The sequence below is a fragment of the Cavia porcellus genome, unplaced genomic scaffold, assembly GCF_034190915.1.
Source record: "Cavia porcellus strain 051 isolate PalLab524CR breed Dunkin Hartley unplaced genomic scaffold, mCavPor4.1 scaffold_16, whole genome shotgun sequence".
NCBI lineage: Eukaryota > Metazoa > Chordata > Mammalia > Rodentia > Caviidae > Cavia > Cavia porcellus.
Window position 1 is genome coordinate 36,699,593 of NW_026947499.1, and position 22,737 is coordinate 36,722,329.

General features: G+C 42.9%; 1 protein-coding gene across 25 annotated transcripts in view; it reads left to right on the plus strand.

Moving 5' to 3' along the window:
* The window catches only part of Rbfox1 (RNA binding fox-1 homolog 1), a 2,027,889-nt gene that overhangs the window by 464,890 nt on the left and 1,540,262 nt on the right, over positions 1 to 22,737 (plus strand). For all 25 annotated transcript variants that reach the window (XM_063226464.1, XM_063226445.1, XM_063226453.1 and 22 more), the window contains exon 3: positions 22,408 to 22,440. In XM_063226464.1, coding sequence (XP_063082534.1) covers positions 22,408 to 22,440 — 33 coding nt within the window. The remainder of the gene's footprint in view (positions 1 to 22,407; positions 22,441 to 22,737) is intronic.

A 22,737-nucleotide genomic window follows, 5' to 3' on the forward strand; every position in this document is an offset into this window, starting at 1 on the left:
CAAGCAGCAGCTCCAAGGACATCTGAGTTGGAGTCTGGAGACTGAGAGGAAGTTTGGCTCCCATGGAAGAGGCAGAGAAACTTTCTGAGTGAGGAGACCAATATGCCTTGAAAAAGTAAGCTATTTGGAGGGAGGCGAGTGGCAAACTTTGGAGGAAGTAGGGCCTCCAGTGCATGAGCTGTCCAGAGCCTGGGATCATTTGTTCTATAGAAGCAATAAACAAGTTTGTGGCTCCCTGTTTCTAGGGCTGAGCCTCTTAAGGGCCACTGACCTTGGGCATTATTCCCCCCGCTTATGAGTTCACAAAGGACACTTAGTTCCCCTATCATTTATTTCCATCCACCTCAATTAGAAATCTCAAATTTGAAAACTCAGTGCACAACTCAGAGGGAATTTCCAGTGAGAAATGAAGTGTGTAGTATTTTAAGATATGGTTGGCAGCCAGGCATGGTGGAGCATGCCTATAATCTCAGCCCTTTGGGAGGCTGAAACAAGAGGTTTGCAAGTTTCTGTCTGGCCTAGGCAGATTAGCAAGAACCTGTCTCAAAATAAAATATGAAATGGGCTGGAAATGTAACTTAAGAACACCTTGTACTTTTAAAAAAGGTGCAGTTGACCATATATGCTGCTCTTAAAATCTCTGAGGAATAGTTTTCCATTCCATAAGGGGAAAGCATGGTCTCCAAAGTACCTGGCTTTGCGCTATTGATAGAGGTGTTGGGCTACACAGAACAAGAGTGTAAGTCTTTCTCCCTGACATCTGATAACCCTGCTAGGTGCGTGAGTTCACCTTGTGCATGTGTGCAACTCCAGTGGCCTAAATTCCTTCATTAGCCAGCAACTTCAAAATGTGCTGTGTCCAAGGGAAAAAAGAAAGAAAAAATATATAATCAAGTGTCAGTTTCAGAATATTTGTCCTGAATTAAAAAAAAAAAAAAGATTTCTGTTCTCTTGTCCTTTCTCTGCTGTCTTAGAAATTGGATTAGTCATTATTAAACATTTTGAAGTGGAAGAAAAAAAAGGCAGAAGATTCCAAGGGCACATCGTCACTTTGATCTTAACAGAGCCGTCATTGTTGGAGCCTGCACAAAGGCAGTTTGCATTACACATTGAGATCCTGGTAATTAGGGCCTTGTAATGACCCATTCCAAAAAGAAACAGCTCTATTCCTTATTTGCCTTTAAGAACACCAAGAGTTTATTTGCAGAGAATTGGGTTTAATTCAATTAGCAGGAATTGTGAGGCATTCACAACACAAGGTATATTAGCCCAGCACTTCGCTTGTAATGAGACCCAGAAAGCATTTAGGGAAAGAAAAGCTAATTACCCAAGATTCTATTTTTTCAATAACACAGAAGGTTTAGTCCAAATTTCAGAGGCCTGTATTCCCAAATCCCTTAAGCTTTAATTAATGATTAACAGAGCAGAGGGATGCAGAGGAGGACAGCAAAGCTGTGCCATGGATTTGGTGCCAAGGGGTATCATTAATAAGCCCCACCCTCAGACAGCACTTCACAGTTTGCAAAGCCTTTCCACAACCATCATCAGCTTTGAATATTCATGTCCTCCTCCTGGGCCTCTTCCCCAGCCCTGTGACTCTTTCTTCCCAATGTGTCTTGAGTTTCAAATTGCAGTTTGCTCCTCACAGTTTGCTTTGAGCAAGTTGTCAGCCAGACAGTTGGTTCCTACTAGACAGTGTAGATAGAGGCCATTTCTATCATCCCAGAGAATTTTAAAGGGCAATGGGGAGGAAAAGGGAAGCCCTTTTGTCCAGCTCCTCCTGCCTTTCTCTTTTTGATGCGATGTAAGTAGTAAGGAGGGAAAGGGTTTGGAAGGGAAAGAAGGCCATCCCTGACAAGCATATTGTGTGCTTTCTAGTATTGGTGTCTCTGTGTTATCATTCAGCACAGGTATGGTCACTACACGTAGTCCTCTTAGGGAGAGTTCCTTTTCATTCTGGGTGGGTGTCAAAGTAGAGGCTTCAAGCCAGCAGATGATAGAGCCAAAAGAGTCCCCAACCACATGTCACTAAAGAAAGGACTGAATGCTAGTGCTGAGGATGGCCAAGAGTGTTCTACTGGAGTCCTTGAACCTGGTGGATGATAAGAGCAACATGAATCCCCAGAGGGCTCTCCAAGTCCCTCATCTGCTGGCTGCCCCAAGGCTTGAGGCTTTCTCCAGAGCAGCCATGGGGAAGGAGCACTTTTGTCCTGATTTCAGCCAACAGGGATGGATGTGTTAGTGAATGTGGGCCCAGGCCACATAGAGTTGCCCTGACTTATGGCCATGAAGATGTCACCAGGTCTTGGCCAGATCCCAAGAGAGGAGAGATAGACAACAACTTTAGTAAGGAGAATGAAGACCCTGCTGTTGCTTTAAGCAGGATACTGGGAATCCCTAATGGCTGTGTAAGGGCTGGTTTGTTCCTTGAAGGTCATTTGAGGACTGGTGAATTTGGTGATGGGCCCAGGGAGCTGGAGTGAAAAACACAGGACTCCCAAGTGGGAACATGTTGGCACATCCAGAAGAAGATGCTGCCATTGGGAGAAATAGGAAGACCCCTGGGTCCCACCTCCTGCTTTGGTGATCTGGAGCAAGATGTGAGACTTTCTTGGCCTCATCATCTTTATCAGCCAAAAATTAATTTCTCAACTCCAATCTTGCTTGCTTCCCAGGACTAAAATGCTGGCATGGTACTCGAAGAGGGTGAACTGTTCCCAGACTACCGAAGCACTGGTACTGCTTGTGAAGGACAAAGAGGTAGATGGTTTTCCTCAGGTCTGCCCGCAGGCTGAGATCTCAATGGTGGCAGGCTCTGAGGATGCAGGAAAACTGGGGAGGGATGAGCTGAGCAGTGCTTGCTCCTTCATTCTTTTGTTCTCTTGGGAAATGTCAGTGAAGCTGCTTGATGCTCCAGGTCCTGACTTTCCTGGCTGCCTGGCCAGGAACAAGCCTTCTCTCTGATCACCCTCAGAGCAGGTGATTTCTCACCTCCTCACTGTCCTAGTTCCTTTCCTTCAGTGGACACTATAGCCACCTCTTGGGGTTATCATGGAGATGTATGAAAGGAGGTCTTATAGGTGTATGCCCCACACCCAGTTTGTACTGAACAGCACTTTGGCTGTTGGTGCCACCAATAAATCTCCAGGGGTTGTTTTACATGGCTCACAGATCAAAGCTCAGTGTGATGGGCCCTAGTATTTTCTGGAATGAGAACACCTTCTGAGAAGTACATGCTTAGATATGATGCCTGATCAGGAGTCTCCCGAACCCCACAGACTTCAGATTTCCAGGTGAAGAGACTGGTTAAATTTGGAACTGTGGATAATTCAAGTACATATTTGTGCCATTTTCCTTCTATAATAGGCCAAGTGTTGGTGGCTGCCATAATTGACAACAGAGCAAGACAGGCTTCCTAGAGCAGAGGACATCACTAAAAATGGAAGAGCAACAGTTCATTGAGATAAATTGGGATAGAGACTGGGACAGACAGAACACATAGGACTGGTGTGTGAGTCCATTTGCGTTTGTCACTCCCACAATGCCAAGCTGAGTTATAAGGACAGAAGAGTTATTTAGGCTTATGATTCTGCAGTTTTAAAGTTAAGGTGTGCACCTGGCGATGGCTTTCTTGTAGGTAGAGTTCCGAGGTGGCTCAGAGCGACACATGGTAAGATATGGACAGTGCATATATGTGAGTGTTTGTCTCTTCTCATCTCTCCCTCTTTTTATAAACTCCCCAGGGTGGAAGGATCTCCACTGTAATTATCTAATACTAATCAACTCCCAAAGGCACTAACTCTAAACACAGAAGTCCAGTTAAATTTCATCCTTTTAATGTGTCACAGTAGAGACTGAATTTTACAAATGAATTTTAACAAATGAATTTCTGAGTCTGGGGGAGCTAAAAACCCAAGTCAGACTTCAAAAAAAACCTTGGTGTCCTGTCACAAAGAAGACAGGGCCTATTAGAGTCTCCTTGTGGGTGAGTCAAAGAAAAGGTCATATTTATTAACAACTCATGTTTCTGAATGTTGTTTTTGACAAGAAAGAAGTCCTCAATTTTAAGAATAATTGAGGGACCTTGGATGTTAAGTGACTTTTTACAAGTGATGCTAATAAGAGCCACCAGTGTGTTGGTTGAAGTAGGAGATTTGAGGCTACTAAAATTACCATGAGGATGATGCTGACTTAAGGACAGGTCTGTGCACAGCATTCCTTGCTGAGCCACTATCAACCGTAGGGCCGTATTTGGTCCTGACTGTCCCCCACCATCACACTTGTCTTGAGGCCAAGAAGCAGGAGTGCAGATAAGGATTTGAATGGAAGTGGTTATGCAGGAGTGGGCCCCTGAAGGCACAGGTAGAAGGGGTCAGAAGAAGGAGGGCAGGAGGCTGAAGGAAGCACTTTAAGGAACAAGTCCTGCTGGGAACCCTGAATACTGGTGCATGGTTTGTTGAAGCAATGCTGCCATCAGTTGTTCATGCTCCTGGGATATGACTGCTGACTCTGGTCAGCTTGTCCTGTGTACAGAGAAGCACGAGAGATCAGAGAAAGGCATCTTTAGGGGGATGCTTAAAGGTGTCTGCATAAAGAGCTTAGGTGTGGGAATAGGGGGCACTTTGGGGTACTGATGCATTTGCTGAAGCCCTCTATGCCTAGGACTCACTCCTAGTCCTCTCTGTTCTCCAAGAATGCCTATGCTCTGGGCCCATCTCAGTGGCTTCCACCTAACCTTGCTCTGTGGTCCAGTTCTCCAGGTTCCCAGCAGCTGTGCCCAGCAATCTTTCCCTGCATATAGCTTTATTCTGCTGCCCAGCCCTTCCATCCAAAGAAGCATCTCCTCGAATTTGTTCTGATGATTATTTATTAGTGCCTCCTGATGTGCATTGCCCTGCGGTGGGTGTGATCTTGTGCAAGACCCTCTCCTCTGGAGTCTTTGGAGCTCGGTGTTGAGCTGTCATTTGTTGCTGAGAAGTAAACATGGAGGTTTTTTGTTCCCTTCAAAGCATATTCCCAGCAACTCCCAGTGTAGCCCAGCAGGTACCTGCTCCTAACTCAAACGGAATGTTATATATTGGATTTGTTTTCCTTTGCAGATCATCTGCTCACAGATGTTTGTCCTTTGGCTTGTTTCTTTTGCTAATTAATTTTTTATTAAGTTTTGAAACACCTTCTGTCTCCACCAGTTCCAGCCACTGCAGGTAATTCTATTTACTCTGAACCCAGGCTGGTCGTCTGCCCTCCTAAGTCTGTGCAGTCTCTGGCTAAGAGAGGACAAGGACTTCAATTAACTGGCCAAGTGGCCTTTTCCTTTTCGTCCAGACAAGAGGGAAGGCTGGTTGGATTCTTAGGAAGAGTAGGAAAAAAATGAAAATTTTGAGCCATTATGTGGAGTTAATGGGTAGAGTTGAGGAAAGAAAAAGGCAAAGGCTAGAAATGACCTTCCAGAAAGGAAATAGATCAGGTATTTTGGTATTTGTTTTGAATATACATGTGTATGTGCACACATACACACACATACACTCAGAGAAATGTGCATGCATGCATATACTTGAACCATCGAATTTATAAGCCGTTCTTTGGAGTTATTTCCAGAAAGGAGGAAAAAGACCAACAAAATATCAATTGTGCCAACCATTGTGTAACGGTTTTAAATAAAGTAGCAGTAGCAGTACTAGAAATAACAATGAAATAGTAATGGTGCATTGTGATAACAGAAATGTTTTGCATGTTTATTCTCTACCACCTTTGTTTCTGTCTTAAATTCTTTCTGTGCATTTTTGCATTTACTCCTCGTTTAACAATTGGGGAAACTGAGGCACAGGGAAGCAACTTGCTTTGAATCATACATAGCAGAAAGGAGATGAAACGTGAGGGTCAGCAGAAAACCTAATCTTTTCTTTCCTTCCCCTGCCAGTTCACAAGTGTCCTAGGCTGGGTATGAGGAGCTTAGGTTTGATCTGCCAGACAGGGAGACACTGCTCAATGGAGGAGAAGCAATAGAAGGGGGACTGGCAAGCATTCAGCCTGGTGGAGAATGATGCTGGGTGTGTCTCAGAGGCTACATTGTCCTTTCAAGCCAAACTAAGCTCTGGCAATCTAGAAAGTTCCCTGTGCACATGTGCCAGGTCTGTTGCCCTTTTCCAGACCTTCTTCATTTGCCTGTGCTTTGGTGCACTGACACTCAGCGTGGCACCTGATTGTCTTATGCAATATATTCCCCAAGAGCTATCCTGATTCTGCACTACCTTCCACTCAGAACAAAGTGATACTGACATGCATTCAAGTGGGTGCTCTATCCTGGTGCACAAAGGGGTGTTTTACTGTTTGCTTTCAGATGCTGCCCAGGATGCTTACTTCATCTCAGGTGCTCTTTCCTAGATGACTCCTCCCAATGCCTCTGACTGTGTTTCCAAGGTGGCCTCCACACTGCCAAGGATGATCTAAAATGTACCAGTCCTGCAAAGAAGATGAGATGTGTGGGCCACTGGGAAAGATGACATTATAGTTTAGATATGAAATGTCCCCCAAGACTCTTATATGTTCAGGGGTGGAGCTTTTACAGGATGAATGGATCATGGAGGTGATATACACTTCATTAGATTCATCCACTGGTGTGTTTAGTAGCTGTGTGTGCTGTTGAGAGGTGGTGCCTTGTTGAAGGTAGGTCATTGGGAGTGGGATCTGGAAGGTGTATCCTTGCCCCTGGATCCTCCCTTCTCTCTTTGCTTCCTGGCTGCCATGGGATCACCATAATTCCTTTGCCAGGTCCTTCCATCATGCCACTTTTGCCTTGGAGCCAGTTAACCATGAACTAAACCCACAAAAATTGTGAGCCCAACAAACCTCTTCTCCTTTAAGCTGTGGGTTTTGGGTATGTTGTTCTAGGAATGGGAAAGCTGATAAATACAATAAGGTAATAAGAAGAGCACAGGATCAGAAGCACTGACCCAGCAGTGATCACCATGCTTCTCTTCAATCCTGAAGCCAATGTGGGAAGGACAGAGGGGGCCACATAGCTGAAGCAGTGCATCCATTATGTCATCTCTGTGATGGCTGGAATTCAGAGCATTGTTTCCTGGTGTTTTTTCATTTAGGTTCTGGAAATATTGCACCTTTTAAAAAAGAGTTATTGTACCTGTCTATTCAGAGGTGACAAGAAGGCTACATGCTTAGCATTCTGGTGGTGCAGGATTTGCTGGATGAATCAGTGAGTAAAAGAGAAAAGCTGTCTTGCTTATGTGTGGAGAGCTTTGGCTAATATCAGGTCTTCCAGTGTAGCCAGACATACCTGAGTTCAAATCACCACTGGCCATAACCAGCTGAAGCAAAGTTACCCCTCTCCAACCAGTGATTTTTAAAATCAAGAGCAATAAGTGAATCTACACCATAGATTGTGCTGAGATTTCATTAGATGACCTAAAAAGTCCTGACAACAGTTTCCTAATCCCTGCAAGAGCTTCCCAAGACATAGTGGCTTGTGCCACTAAATCTTTGCCCACACTATGCCTTTGCCCTGGAATGCCCTCCTTCTTGGGTCAGACCCAGTCTTGTAAGGGTGGAGTTGATATATGTTTCAGTGTGTGGAAGGAAGAACCTTGTGGGGTACGGGGTTGGAGAGGGATGCACAGAAGAATGAAGGGAGCAGGAGAGCAACCTAAGCAAGGATATGGCTTAGACCAAGTGTAGCTCCAGCTCGATTGTGTGTATTATAAACAGCACCACAGTTTTCACTCCTTAAAGCCAGGTGTGTGAATTTATGTACCACTGTTATCAGCCAACCCCTGGGTACAGGCTGCCCCTCTGTTCACATGGAATCTCTCCAAATCTTCCAGAGAGAGTGGCTGGGGTGAGCCCTTCTCACCAACTCTCACTAGAACTAGGAAGCTGGGACTGGCTTGATGAATGGTATGTGGGTTAGGAACCACCCTTTCTCTCCCACCATACTTGGACACGTCCTTCAGGACGCTTGCCACCTCCTCAGACCTTCTCCTCTCTCTCTGTTGCTCTGTGAGTCACTCCTCTCTCTATGAGTCCCTAAGACTTCTCACTGAAGGCACTTTGGCTGTGACACATTGCACAGTTATATAATGGCATTCTTGCAGATCATACCAGCGCAGGAATAGAGGCTGGTGTCAGCGTCACCTTGTACGTGGGTAGAGAAGGCAGCAGGGGTGTGTAAGAGCAGAATGGCATGGGATCCCAGGGGTGGGGGAAGGTGCTTCTGTTTACTGTCTCAGTACTGGGTAGAGTCTGGTGTCTGCATTTGAACAGCTCCTACATTTTTGTACCAGTCAGCCCTTGGCTTCTGGGGATGTTCTGGACAATTAATGAGAGTCCAGTGAGATTGTGCTATTAAATTCCTAAAAGGAAAATGGAGAACAAAACTTGGTAAACATGCCCTGGAGTTCTGGTCTGGGGCAAGGCTAACCCTTGAATTTAAGAAACAGAATTTCACCTTAGCTGGAGTCAGACCCTATGTGGATCAGAGACTCTAAACTGTTCACTCTAGCGATACCTGTTAGGGCCCACCTTGATTATTTCCTTAATGGCAGTGTATCTTTTTTCTGGGCTGCAAAAATCAAGGCCCCTCATTAGAGGGGTGATGGTGAACAACCCTCTTAGGAAAGGAAAGCAATTAGTATCTGACCCTAGTTCAAGGTGCAAAGTCATGAGGGGAGGAGCAGAAGGCAGGACAACCGGAAGTTTTATGATTTCAAGTCTCACATTTAAGTCTTAAATACACTTGGAGTTGCTTTTTAAATTTGGTGTGACATATGTCTAATTTCTTTTTTTTTTTACATGTGAATATACAGTTTTCCCAGCATCACTTGTTGAATAGTCTATGTTTTCTCCACTGTGTGATCTTGCATCCTTGTTGAAGATCAGTTGTCTGTAGATGGGTTCTTAATTTTAGATTTTTGAGTTTGTGTCCTTGGACTAAATGCTTATTTGTATGCTAATACCATACTGTTTGATTTATTGTAATTTTGTAATATGTTTTTGAAATTGGAAAGTGTGTGGTACCTCTTTATTCTTTTTGCTAAAGATTGCTTTAGCTATTTGAGGTCTTTTGTGGTTCCATATGAATTTCAGGATTTCAAAAAATTTCTGTAAATAATGCCACTGGGATTTTGATTTTGACTGCATTGAATATGTAGATCACTTTCAATGATATGAATGTTTTAACAATATTCAGTCTTACTATCCATGACCACAAATATCTTTTCACTTTTAAATGTCTTTCTAAGCTTGCATCAGTGTTTATAATTTTCAGTGTGCAGATCCATCACTTCTTAGATTAAATTAAATCCTAAGTATTTTATGCTTTTGTTGCTATTGTGAATGACATTATTTTAAAAATTTCTTTATGGATAGTTCATGGTTTTTATATAAAATTCAACTGATTTTGTGTGTTGATTTTATATGCCAAACTTTATTGGTTTGGTTATTACTTCTAACAGTTTTTGTTGATTTTTAGGATTTGCCTACATATATTATTCTTTCATCTCAAGGAGAGATGATTTTACTTCTTTCTTTTTGATTAAATGCCTTTTATTTCTTTTCATGTCTAATTGCTCTATCTAGGATTTTCAGTACTGAGTTGAAAAGAAACTTTTGTCTTCCCTTATGGTTAATGATGCTCATTGTAGAATATTCATATAAGGTCTTTAATGTATTGAGGTAAGTTTCTTCTAGATTTATTTCATTGAGAGTCTTAACCACGGAAAAATGTTGGAGTTTGTTGCCTGCTTTCTCTGCATATTTGAAGTGATCATGTGACTTTTCATTTGCTATGTATAGAATATTGTGTTGGCTGATTTGGATATTTTGGGCCATCCTTGGACCCCAGGTATAAATCCCACTTGGTCATGGTCTATAATCCCTTCATGGAGGTGTGAGTTTAGTTTGCTGGTATATTGCTAACGTAGTTCCATTTCCTTGTTCATCCAAGATACTAACTGATCTGCGGTTTCCTTGTAGTAATTTTTTTGGTTTTGGCTTCCGGGTGCTACTACCCTTATAAATATGTTTGGAAATATCTTCTCTCCTTTTTTTTTGGAAGAGTCTAAGGAGGGAATAGCAGAACCGAACATTACTATAGACAAATGGACCCAATAGACTTACACACACTTTCTCAGCCAGCAGCAGCAGGATGGGCTCAAGCTTACCTGGATCATTCTCTAAGACACAGCACATGCCAGGCCACAAAATAAGCCTTAAAAGACTGAAGAAGACTGAAATCATTCAATCTGTGTTTTCGGACAACAACCGTATGAAACTAGGTATCTGTCATTGTAACAAAATGAAACAATTTACAAATACAGGGAAACTAAATAATATATTTTCAAACAATCATTGGGTGAAAGACAAAATTAAAAGAGAATTTTTAGAAATCAAGAGGCAAATGAAAATTAATATACAACACATTAAAACTTATGGAATATAGCAACAACACGGATAAGAGGAAAGTGAATTGCAATATATATCTCTAAAAAGGAAGAAAAACAAGAGAGATTTCAAGTAGCTTCACCTTACACCAAAGGAGCTAGAAAAGCAAGAGCAAAATACGACCAAAGGGAAAGTAAGCAGATGAAGGGAAATATAAGTGATCAGAGTAGAACTAAATCAATAGAAAATAGAAAAACAATAAGGAAAAGTCAAAACACCCTAGAACTGGCTTAAAAAATAGCTACACTAAGAAAAAATGAGAGAAAACTCAAATAATATCAGAAATGAGAGGGTGGGCCTCCCAACAGATGCCTCAGAAGTAAAAAGAATCATAAAGGACTTCATATTCTAGTATATATTAGCAAGCTGGTTACCCTAAGAGAATGGGATACATTCCTAGGAACAGGCAAGCTACCCAAACTGAAGAAACAGAAAACCTAAACAGATCAACAACAGGTCAGGATTCACTCATCAAAAACCTCTCACCAAAGAGAAGCCCAGGACCAGATGGCTACACAGGTGAATTCTACTGAATGTTCAAAGGGAAATTGATACCAGAGTATAACTTTGAAGCAGACCATCTGTGTTACCTAGCTTAAGCTATTTCTCTTTCACTCAATGTCTGTGTCTTTAAAATGAATGGGATGATGAGATGGAACTTGAGGATTTAATGCATTTAATGAGCCTCTACAATGCCTCTTGACTGTATCACCAATAACAGTTTGAGCCAGATAATCTTTTGTTGTGAAATCTGTCCTGTGCAGTGTGGCATTAACTCATTAGATAATGGTAATCCCCCATCCCAAGTTATAACAATCAAAAGTGTCTCTTACCAAAGACCCATGGAGGGGAGAGGAATTACTCTTGGCTGAGAAACACAGAACCACTACATGTAAAGTTCTTAGAATGAATAGATCCAAACATTAGCTATGATGATTGTCATTGTTGATATCAACATCATAGTTAGTGATAATAATGTGCACACTAGCTAGAATAATGCCAATTTCTATTAAAAATAAATTTCATTCCCTCCACATGGTAAACTTTACTTTTTGTCTCCCTAGGACCCCAGTGTGGGTGTCTCTGTGGCCTAGAAGCAGGGATCCAGGATCGTTCTGTTATACAGCGTTCCCCTACTCTCCATCTCAGAAATACATGGGAGATACACTTGCCTCTCAAGCTTCTTAGGCTTCAAGTGCCTCATTTTATTGTTGACCACATAACATGGGTAAGAACCAGTCACCTGCTGCCATCTAGATGCAGGGAGACCCAGGAAGTGTGGGCCCTGGCTGGGCAGCCATTTCCCAGTGGTGACTCCAAAAGATGGAAGAGAAAACATGAGATGGTAGAGGACAGATAATCTTTCCTGCCATCAGTTAACAAGAGGGCTTCACGTTCTTGGGCTCGTGCCTGACTCTCTGAGTAGGGCGCTTTTGTGTGGCCTTCTGGTAGCCTTGTGCACATACTCCAGTCACTGGGATTCACAGAAGGTCCTTTCTTGGGTTAGGCTCCCAGAACCTGCAGGAAGGCTGAAAAAGGAGGCAGACAAAGGCAGGAAACAATCCAGCAGGGGAGTTCTCTGAAAACAGGAGTCATCTCGTGGCAGAGCAGTCTAGACAAAAATCTATTCATGGGATAAATGTCTTTTGGCCATTTATACCCACTCTCAAGTCACTGGATCAATACCAGATCTCAGGAGAGAGGGAAGGGTGCTTGGTCCTACATTTATACTTACCTGTTCAGCAAGATTGACAAGAGGCATCTAACCCAGTCATCCTACTCATCAGACTCACCTGGAGAGCATTCATGAAATAATCCATGTCCAGCCTGCTTCCAGGTCAGTGACATCAGAGTACCAGATGGTGGTCCTGCACAGAAGCCTTTGTCTAGCTCTTGAGTGATTTTAATATGCAGCCAACATAACTAATCATTGGAGCTTGGCATGATGATGCATGTCTATAATTCCGGCTACCCAGGAAGCTGAGGCAGGAGGATTACAAGTTGAAGTCTAGCCTGAATTACACAGTGAAAAGCTTTTCTCAAAAAAACAAACAAACAAAAAAACAAAAAAAACAAAACAACATCAAAAAGCATCAGTGGATCTGCCCCTCTAACATCTCAAGAGGGAAATAAGCTATTCCATTTACTTCCTCATTAAGACCACAGAACATTGGACAGCTTCTTGGCAAGAAAATTGAGATGCATTTAGGAAAGGGAATGTCATGATGGACAGGTCCAAAAGGACAAATATTCCCATATTTAGCATGCATCTTGGGTGATAAAAGGTACCTGACATCCCTCTCTCCAACACCAAACACTTCAGGTCAGATTCTTTTCCAAGCCCCTCCCTGTTCCCTTCCAAGTTTTGCCTTGGACCTCCCCTGGAGTTATGTGCATTCCCAAAGAGGACTCCTAGGGGTCACAGACTGAGCTTTTTGACCTAAAAAAAGCATCTCCAATTACAGGATTCCAGACCCTCTGACCATGAAAGGAGAAGATACTGGGGACTCCAGAGCTGTTTCCATAGCAACTCAAACCTCTCCACATGGCCATGGAGGGAGAAAAGCTGCCACTAAAGGGATACTTCCTCATACTTCCTTTACCTGTGGGTGATGGTGAAGAGGGAAAGGGAAGGGATTAGGAGTCAAGCTATCTTGAGCTCACACCCACACTGTTACTCTTAAAAGCTATGTTTTTCAGAAAAGATCCCTAATCTCTTGGGGTTCTTAATTTCCATAGCATTGCTAAAATGGAGATAATAATACCTACCTGGCCTTTCCCATTGATGATTATAGCATAAATAAAGGCCACAGCTCAGCACTTAATGCGGAAAATGCAGACAACAATGCCAGCTCCCTGATCTCTTGGCTCTGTGCTCTTTGGAGTCACACAGATCAACTTTGCTGTGGGATTACTGATCCCCGGGGAAGTTAGCATCAGGACAATTAGCAGATGTCCAAGGACCACTGGGAGCTAGATAATATCTAGAGAATTACATTCTGTATGTTTGTTTACTAGAAAAAAGTTGGAAAATATAGAAACGACAAAAAAGAAAATGAAACATCCAATGTTACTTTCTAAAGAAACTCATTTTTCTTATATTTTCTTCCCAGATTTCTTTGATTAATGTTTTAACATAACTGCACTAATGTAATATTGATCATTTATCTCTTCCTTTTTATTTTATTCATTGAGGACTTTTCCCATGTTATCTCAGACTTTGCTTGATTCATCATGAGCCAGCATGCTGAGCCAGTCTCCTATTGTTAAACAACTATGTTGTTTCTTATTTACTTTTCCATTACCAAATTTTTAAATAAAACATTATTTTGTGCCACAGCCTTCTATTGTATTTACAATATACAAGAGAGCCTACTAGGAGCTGAGGTTCTGGGTCTACATTTCCAGACTGCTGAACTAAATTTCAAAACAAAACACTCCTAAGAGCTTTTTTACCTTGCACCATGGCCTCAAAAAGAAACAAGAGGTCCTTAGAAGAAAACATCCTGAGTGACAGCCTTCCCTGGGGGGACAAGACTCTGCAGGCAAGTGCTTGGGCAGCCCCAACAAACACTTCTTACTCTAGTTCAGATGCCACCCTTCCTCATAATTAAGCTTCAGATAATGTTTGCAGTCTCCCCATGTTTTCTAGTATGTGTCAGGGTGACTGATGAGCTCGTCACAGCTCAGACACCCATCAACCCCGCACTGTAACTACTTTAACCTCTCTTAATACACCAACTTCAATGGCAAACCAAGGGCAGGGATTTGTCAGCCTTGCCCTACTCAGTCCTCCCCTCATTCCCCTAAGACTCTCTTTTTCCTCCTCACCCCTGTACCCCTTTTTCCTCTAGCATCATCTGCGACACAGACCCCAGGCAGTGGTTCAGTGCCATAACTAAACTTATTTTTAGGTTACAAGCTGCCAGGATTTTGAAGCAAGTGCATGTAAATATTTCATTTCTGACAAGTGAGAGTTATTAAGGGAAACCTTGAGCATTTCTCGAGAGGCATTTTAAGAGATGTGTATTCACTGGACTTGTCTGGAGCTTAGAGTTTGGTGGAGGGAGGGGCAGTAGGTGGGGAGATAAAGCTCATCTATGAATGGACTCTTTTCTTTTTCACACTTACATTCTAAAATATGGGTCTGGGATGAGTTTTGGCAGCTCAGAGGCTGGAACCAAGTCCCTGCCTAGAACGGAAGGGAGGGTTGCAGGAGAGAGAGAGGTTGTCCGTTTTCACAAATACTGCTCTACGTGATCTGTGAGTAAGCTTTGCTGCAGAATAGAGTGAGGCTCACGATTTGGGTGCTAGCAACTGCTGAGGCTTTTGTAGTTTCTGTACTGAAGCCCACAGCCAGCCGCCCACTGCCTCCAACTTCAAGCCAGGCATTCTCCCTGAATCTACACAAAGAAGCAATGAGATAGATATCTGTGTCTGTTAGTAAATTCAGGAAACTGAGGCTCAGAGAGGTGAGGCAGCTTTTCTGTGGTTGTGTACAGCCTGTAGGTGGAAGAGTAAGATATATAAAACTTAGGTATTTCCAACTCCCAAGAAGCCCATGTATGTTTTATTGGCTGGAGATCAAGTTGAGCACTCTGAAAACCGTCACTTGACATTAAATAGAAGAGACTGCGTGTGGCAGTGCACAGGAACAGCACAGGTGCTCGTGGTCTTTTGGAAGGGAATGCAGTGGAATGCAGTGCTTACTAGACACAGAGACTATGCCAAGCATTTTGAATATGTTGTTTTGTGTAATTCTTATAACAATCTTGTAAAACATTATAATTTCAATTTTACAAGTATAAAATTATAGGCTTAGGGAAGCTTAATACCTTTTGTGTGGTCATCTATTATTATGTAACAAAGTGCCTCCACAGCTAGTAACCATTGATTATTCTTGAGACTTTGCAGGTTGGAAGTCAGGGCAAGACTGACAGAGGTGTCCTATTCAGCTGACAGATGGGCTGCCTGCAGGGGCTGAGATGGCTGGCACATTAGCCAGGTAGCCTGGAAGTTTGAACTTAACTTGGACTGGTTTCCAAGTGTCCAGGTGTGCCTGCTCCAGCATGGTGATTCAGAATAGCCAGACATGTGATATTGCAGCTCAAGGTGTCTCTAGGAGACAACTGGCGATGTGGCCAGTCTTTTCAAACTGGACACAGAATGGAATGTCTTTGCTGGAATCTTGTTGGCTAAAGTCATTTTGAAGCCTGCCTAGACTTAGGAGTTGGGTAATCTCCAGTGCGCAGTGAGAGAAGTACCAAAGAACGTTTAGCCACCTTGAGTTCATCACTCATGCCCCAAATGATTAGAAAGTGATAAAAGTGAATTTTAAACCTGTGATCTGTCTGCAGAACTAGAGTGCCAGCATCCAGGTAATGAGGCCAGGGCAGGTGGTACACTGGAATGCCTGCCATTTAGTGTTCAAGAGATAACACTGAGCAGCAGGGTATGAGAGTTCTTGCCTATAATCCTAGTACTCTGGGAGACTGAGGCAAATACACAGTTACCTGGGCAATTTAGCAAGTTAGTATGATAGTGTCTTAAAATAAAACATAAAAAAGAGTAGGAATGTAGCTTAGTTGGAAGTCACTGGGTTCAACCCCCAGTACAACAAACAACAACAAAAAACAAAACACAACACTAAATCCACAAAACTATCAGAGAGAAAGACTTCCCAGATGCTACTTTACGAAGAAGTAAACTTTGACATCAGGACACTGTCCTCTTCAGAATCAACCAGCTTCTGTGTCAGGAGCTCCATTTGTTTTGTTGCATAGATGAAGCTTTTTCTGCTCTCCACTCATTCTGTTTACACCAGTGACAGCAACCCAGAGAGTCAGTCATCTCAAGCCAAGAGTTGACCCAGTTTGATGACAAACTCCCATCTTGGCTCTTGGTTCCTTTGGCCAGTATATGTAGAGAAGGGTCATTCAGACTAAAGTGGAAGACAAAACCATGCTGAGCGTCTCCTCCACTGGAAAGAAGGTCCTTCACAAATGGGAGTCAGACCTTTGTCAGGGCTCTTTAAGAGGGATCAAGTCAATTCTGCCAATATAAGTGTTCATTGGTATATATAGGCAGAAGGGCAGGGAAGATGGGGAGCAAAAGAAGATGGCCCTTTTTCAGCGACCTAAAGCCAGGCCAAGTTTTCCATGTAGATACTGGGAACTCAGTCAGCACTCTTAGTCTACTCGTGGGGGTTCTTTGGTGACTGTTCCTCTGGACTTGCTTGAGCTGAGAGAGAAGGAATGGCATGGAAAGAGAGCAGCTGGAGGCCTTCTTCTGTGTTCACTGCTTGAACCAGGCAAACACATAAGATTGTCCTGAGGTTTGGAGGACCCCACCAAGGAATTGAGCCTAGCATGGGGAAACCCAGCAAGACCATCTGCAAGGTTGGGGGATCTCAGTAGCCAGAGCCAGTGTGTCTTTCATGCCATCAGAACCATGTTACCAGGAGAGTCTGGAAGAGGTGGGACAAAAAATTTTGCAACAGAAGATTTTCCAACATGTAGACTAGGAACTAAGGCAAATGCTGCAGTGGGAAGGGTGGCCCAGCCACCAATTCTGCTCATCAAGCCAGTTTTTCTCTTACCAATGACTTGGTTGTAAGTCCTACTCCCTTGCCATTACAGGTGGCAAGGCCACTCATATGTGATGAAAGCAAGGACTGCTTCTGCATCTGATCTGTGAGAACTTCCCATTCATGTCCTTCACGTGTCCTCTTTTGGGTGGTTTTAGTGAAGATGACCATGGGGAGAGAAAGAGCATATTGAAGATGGCAGGACCCTTTCCAGCCTGCATCCTTGCATGAACACGTGGCAGCAAGATATCATCTCGTGTGTTCTTCCATCAGGAACTCTCAGGGGACCAAGAACCAAATGACCACTTCATCAGCCCTGCCTGTTCCTGCAGTTTGGATGCCCCTGAAAAATTTAGGAGGTCTTTTCCCACAGCACTTTCCCACATGTATCTGCACCCCACAGAAGTGCAAATTTGCCAGCATCTTCTATACAGAGAACATCTATGGCCGTGGCATGTACCTGGGATTCAGCATTAATAGTAGATAATTTCATTTCTCATATGCTTGAGTGGAAAGGATTTTACTCTTTATCTAAAATACATCTTCTTAGGCCAAATGGCAGAACTGTTAGAACCAGTAAACCAAAGCAGAAGGAAAACATGAAAGAAAAGACCAGGCATTTCCCCACTCAGTCTTTCTGACTGGAGCCTGGCCAGCCTGGGGAAGGAAGGAGATAAGCTGCAAGTTGTACATAGGCTGGAAGTTTACACAGAACCAGATGGGAGTGGGCTGGGAGTCTTGGAACTGAGCATAACTAGGAAACTGTCTGATCTATCTGGTTTGTCCTCACTGCTTCTATGAGGGAGATAAGGCTGAGGAAGCCCTTGGTGGAAAGGGAAAACCTCCATGTTGGTGCCACTCTCGCTGGACTCTGCTGTCAGGTGATCCCATAAGCTGGTTCCACCTGGTTACCTAGCAAAGGTGATCTGGTCACCCCAGGAATGGAGATTGAGCATTTTTATGAGAATGAGGAGAAATCCCCTAAATTCTGTCGCATGAGTGATGCCTTTCTGGGCCCCTAGCATGTCTACTGACATGACACACTCGCTTCACAGGTAAGGGGTCATTATCCAGCTGATGGGAGAGAAATCAGAAAGCAGGGCAGTAATGGTTCGACCTTCCTGCCTAGCAGCAGCATTAGCAAAGCCATGAGGACACTGGTGAGCATCCTAGAGGAAGGGGCCAGTGTAGCCATCAGATAAGGAAGGAGCATGTCCAACTGGAAATAGCAGACAGCTTCATGTGTCTGGATCTTCAGATGGGAGTATGCGAAGCCATGTGCAGACCAGTGTCTCATGACATGGAGAGCTGGGTTCATTCAGAGGAGTAACTGAGTCTCTGATCCTTATCTGGACCTATTTACTGTGAGCTCTAACCATCCCTTGAGCTAATAACTTCTCTTGTGTGTTTAAATCCTTTGCAGTTGTTTCTGTCCCATGTGACCAAAATGAACCTCCCTCCAGGAGTTTGCACATGTTATAGTTACCTGAACTGTTCTGTTCAGGTAAATGTGTGATACTACTTTGGAGCATCAGGGGCCCTGATAACATTGAGTGTCTCAGACATAGATGTGGATGCAGACCAGGTGACTGTGGCAGAATCATAACTCTTGTCTGCGCTGACATCTGTGAATTTATGGGAATCTTCACTGTGCCAACAAAGTGCTCATCTGAGTGTCCAAGGCAGTTATGGCATCTGAGTTGGGTTCAAACCCTGCTTCTGGCGCTCCCTGATGTGACCTTAGGAAAGCTGCCTCAGTTCCCAACCTCAGTTTCCCCATGGGAAAAAATAACCTGAGAGTCAGCCTGGAAGGTTGAGGTACAGGTTGAAAGAAATCAGTACATCACATTATCTGCAAAGCAAGAAGGAAAGCCTTAATGTTGGGATTTCAAACACAGAGAGACACTGAAAGAGAGGAAGAGAAATGATTAAAGGGACGGGGAATAGCTGGAACAAAGGTTTAAAGCATGTCCTGCTGGGAGTTTCCTGTGTCCCTCCTGAGCCCTGTGCTGCTCCACAGAATGGCCCACCTCAAACAAGGCTCTAATCATATCAGCCTCCCGCTGGAAACACTCTGAGGGCTGCTGTGCTGACAAGATAAAAGCCAAATGCCTAGGCTAGCAATGGGAGCCCTTAAAGGGCCCTCACCCATCCAGCTGGCCTCTGTGATTCCTCTCAGCCTGTCCAACCTGCCCTACAGTCACAGCAGGGTACAGATGTCACCTGTGGTCTGGAGGTACACAGTCCTGAATAAGCCCTGAGCTAGGTACATTGCAAGTGAATGTCCGAATCTGCACAATTATGACTATAAAATCTACCCTGAATGCAGTGTAGAGTGGACTCTAGCTACCCAGAGGATTCTCAGAAAATTTCACCATTTGCTTATCATATAGTTATTTAATATGCAGAATTATAAATCATAAGTTAAATGTAATTTCTCTCCATGTGGTCACAAGCCCCCATGACTCCCTTTTACATTACTTTGTGGTTACTTTCTACAGTGTGCCACTATGTATCTGAATGAGTGAACAAGTTCTTCTTAGTTCTGTCTTCAAGGAGTTAAAAAATATAGCCAACATTTTATAAGGTCTCTTTTTAACATTGAGGCTGTGTAAAAGCTTTCTTACTATGTTTAAATTTATTTGTAATTTTATAAGTGGCTATAGTTGCTATGCAAGAGTTCCAAATAATCCAGAAAAATGGAAAATTCTCTGGTTTTTTCTTGATATATCAAATCCCAGTTCTAGGTTTTTTCTCAGAGGTAAAACTATAATCAGTTTGGTGGACACTCTCACACACATTTTCTAGATGTACGTTTTTGTGTGGGAAGAGGATGTATAATGTATATATGCTTTAATTTTTGTTTTAATTAGTACTTTCTTAATTGCACTATTTTGTATCATTTCTTTTTATCAATAGTATGTACTGTGGGCTTTTAATGTCAGGATATTAGGGTCAACCTCATGCTACCTAATATTTTATAATGCAGGTGTACCTTAATTGATTTGGCTTCAAGGATCATTCAGTGATGATTATAGAAGTCCAAGGGCCATATCTGGATTACTTATATATTTTATTTAGCTAGAAACACTGCAAAAAATTGACCGTGATTGACTTTATTTGGAAGAGGACCCTCTCCAAATTGCCTTAACCTCCTATATGTTGTTCAGTGTTCAATACCTGTGTTGTAGGCATGGTAGCTATATTAAATGTGTCACAAACTACTGTCCTGGTGGCCAGGCATATGCTTGTCTGTGTGTGTACTTACTTATTCCTTGAAGACTGCAAGAGGTAAGATTGCCTAGTGAGTGAAAAAGGAACTTTATTGCATGACACATACAAATTCAAGAAACACACACAAAATCACAAAGTGGAGAAGATTAGCTGGGTCAGCTGAGGACTGTGTCACACATATGGTGTGTGAAGTGGGGAGAATATAGTTCTTCCTGAGACTTGCAGCTGGTGAATGTTGTATTTATCCCTAGCATCATCCTTTTGGTGGGTTTGGTTCCAGCAGGGAGATGTATGAATACACACACACACACACACACACACACACACACACACACACACAGAGAGAGAGAGAGAGAGAGAGAGAGAGAGAGAGAGAGAGAGAGAGAGAGAGAAACACAGGAAGACCTACACGAATGAGGTTTTGCAGCTAAGGAATCTTTTTGTACTTTAGGGACATGGTCAATGGCTAGAGCTATAGCTGGAACAATAACTACTCTTATAGAGTTGGCTTTGAAAACGCTAGAGAAGGGGACACTCTAACCTATGACACTGTCATGCTACAAGATTTCTCCAGAACTGAGCCCTGTATTCGCAGCTTGGCAAGCCTTTGGTTGTGGCTAATGGACACTCTTAGCTGAGGTCAGTCTAAAGGCCAGCTTCTGGCCGAGGAGACTAATGGCACGAGAATTCTGCTTGACCACAGTGGGACTTAAGGCTCAGGGGAGGGATGCTCTGATGTCTAAGGAGTGAGCATGGAACAGGGGTGCAGGATGAGACAGTATGAGCTGCAGTGGCTGAATAGCTGACTCAGGGATCTTGCATACTTAAGCCCTTTGTTGGACTCACAGCTGTGAGCTGATATTGGTCTATGACTTAGCAAGTGCTGCTACAGAAAACTGTTACAAAGGAGGTGACTTAAATAGCAGAAAATTATTTCTCATGTTTCTGGAGACTAGAAGTTCAAGATCAAGGTGTCAGCAGGGTTGATGTCTGCCGAGGGCTTTCTCCTTGGGTTGTAGATGTTACAGACGGCCCCTTCTCACGGTGTCCTCACATGACTCTTCCTTTAGTGCGCATGAGCATAGAGAGAAAAAGCAAGCTGAGTGGTATTTTTTATTCTGTGGGCTCTGATCTCAGTTTGGTGTCCTCACTTCAATATGATTTCTTTCCAGAGACCCTAACTCCAGACACCATCATATTGGAGCTTAGGGCTTCAACGTGAATTTGGAGGGTAGGATTCAGTGCACAGTAGTCTTCTGTGCTGGCCTTGGCTGCCCAAATCAATTTCAAGGGTAAGGGAAAGTTGCAAGACAGAAAGCTCCTCAATAGTTATCAGAAGAAAAAAATCTTATGACCATTTGAATAGTAGATCCTTTCCAGGCATGTATGAACAGTAGTGGGTAGTGTGTAAATCAAATCCTCTGGTACACGGTGGGCTCAAGGTATGAGCCTGAAAGCCTGTATGCCTTTATCTGGAGATTAAATCTAATTTCTTCCACTTAATAACTTTCAGATCTTGGAAAACTTATTCTAACTTTTCTAAACCTCAGTAGTCTCATTGATGAACAGGGGATAAGAAGAGTTCTTCGGGGATTAAACGAGACAAAAAAATATAAAGAAATTGGCCCAGTGCCTGGCACAACTCTTTCACAATATTTGGAGGCAATTTGTAAACATAAGGGTGCTGTCACTGCTGTAGTTTTAACTTCTTGTAACATTGAATTGAAAGTTTAAGGAAAAACCTCAAAAATGTCTTAAGAATCCTTGGTGTTTTGTTTTTTGAGTTTATTTAATCATGATGGGTAAATGGGCATTGCACACAGCCCTCTTATTTTTTATTCATGGCAAGACATATAATGTCTTAATATTAAAAATATTAATTATTCTCTTTGCCTCATAAAGAAGAACAGAAAAACATCTTATTGCTGTGTTTGATGGAAGACAAAGTATTTGTGGGGGGAAGGAGAAGAGAGGGGAGTAAGAGAGAGAGAGAGAGAGAGAGAGAGAGAGAGAGAGAGAGGTATTGCCTTTGGTCATAAGAAATTATTGATGCCAGTTTCTTTAAAAAGACAATTAATCCAATTACTTTCTTGTTGAATCAATACTAATGTCTTTTTTTCTTTAACTTGCAGGTTTCTCCAGAACTGGCTACCAGCCAAGCCGAGGTAGGAAGCATAGTTTGCTGTCTCTTTGGAGGCCATGTTAAGGTGGTTTTCTTTTTGATGGAGCGAAATGAGCATTTCGGCTGTGGTTCCTTCATTTGTGATCCCTGGTATTTGAAGTGGTGTGTTGTTGGTTGAGTGGTTTTCACAGTGCTCAGTTTGGGTCTGACTAGGTCACCCAGGCTATTTTTCATTGAGTGTACTTGGAGCAGCCTGGTAAAAGTGGTTGGTGGTCTCAAAGCCAAATCTGTCAAAAAGAGGCATTCTTGAAGCATTATTTTGTTCTTCTTCCTTGGCCTC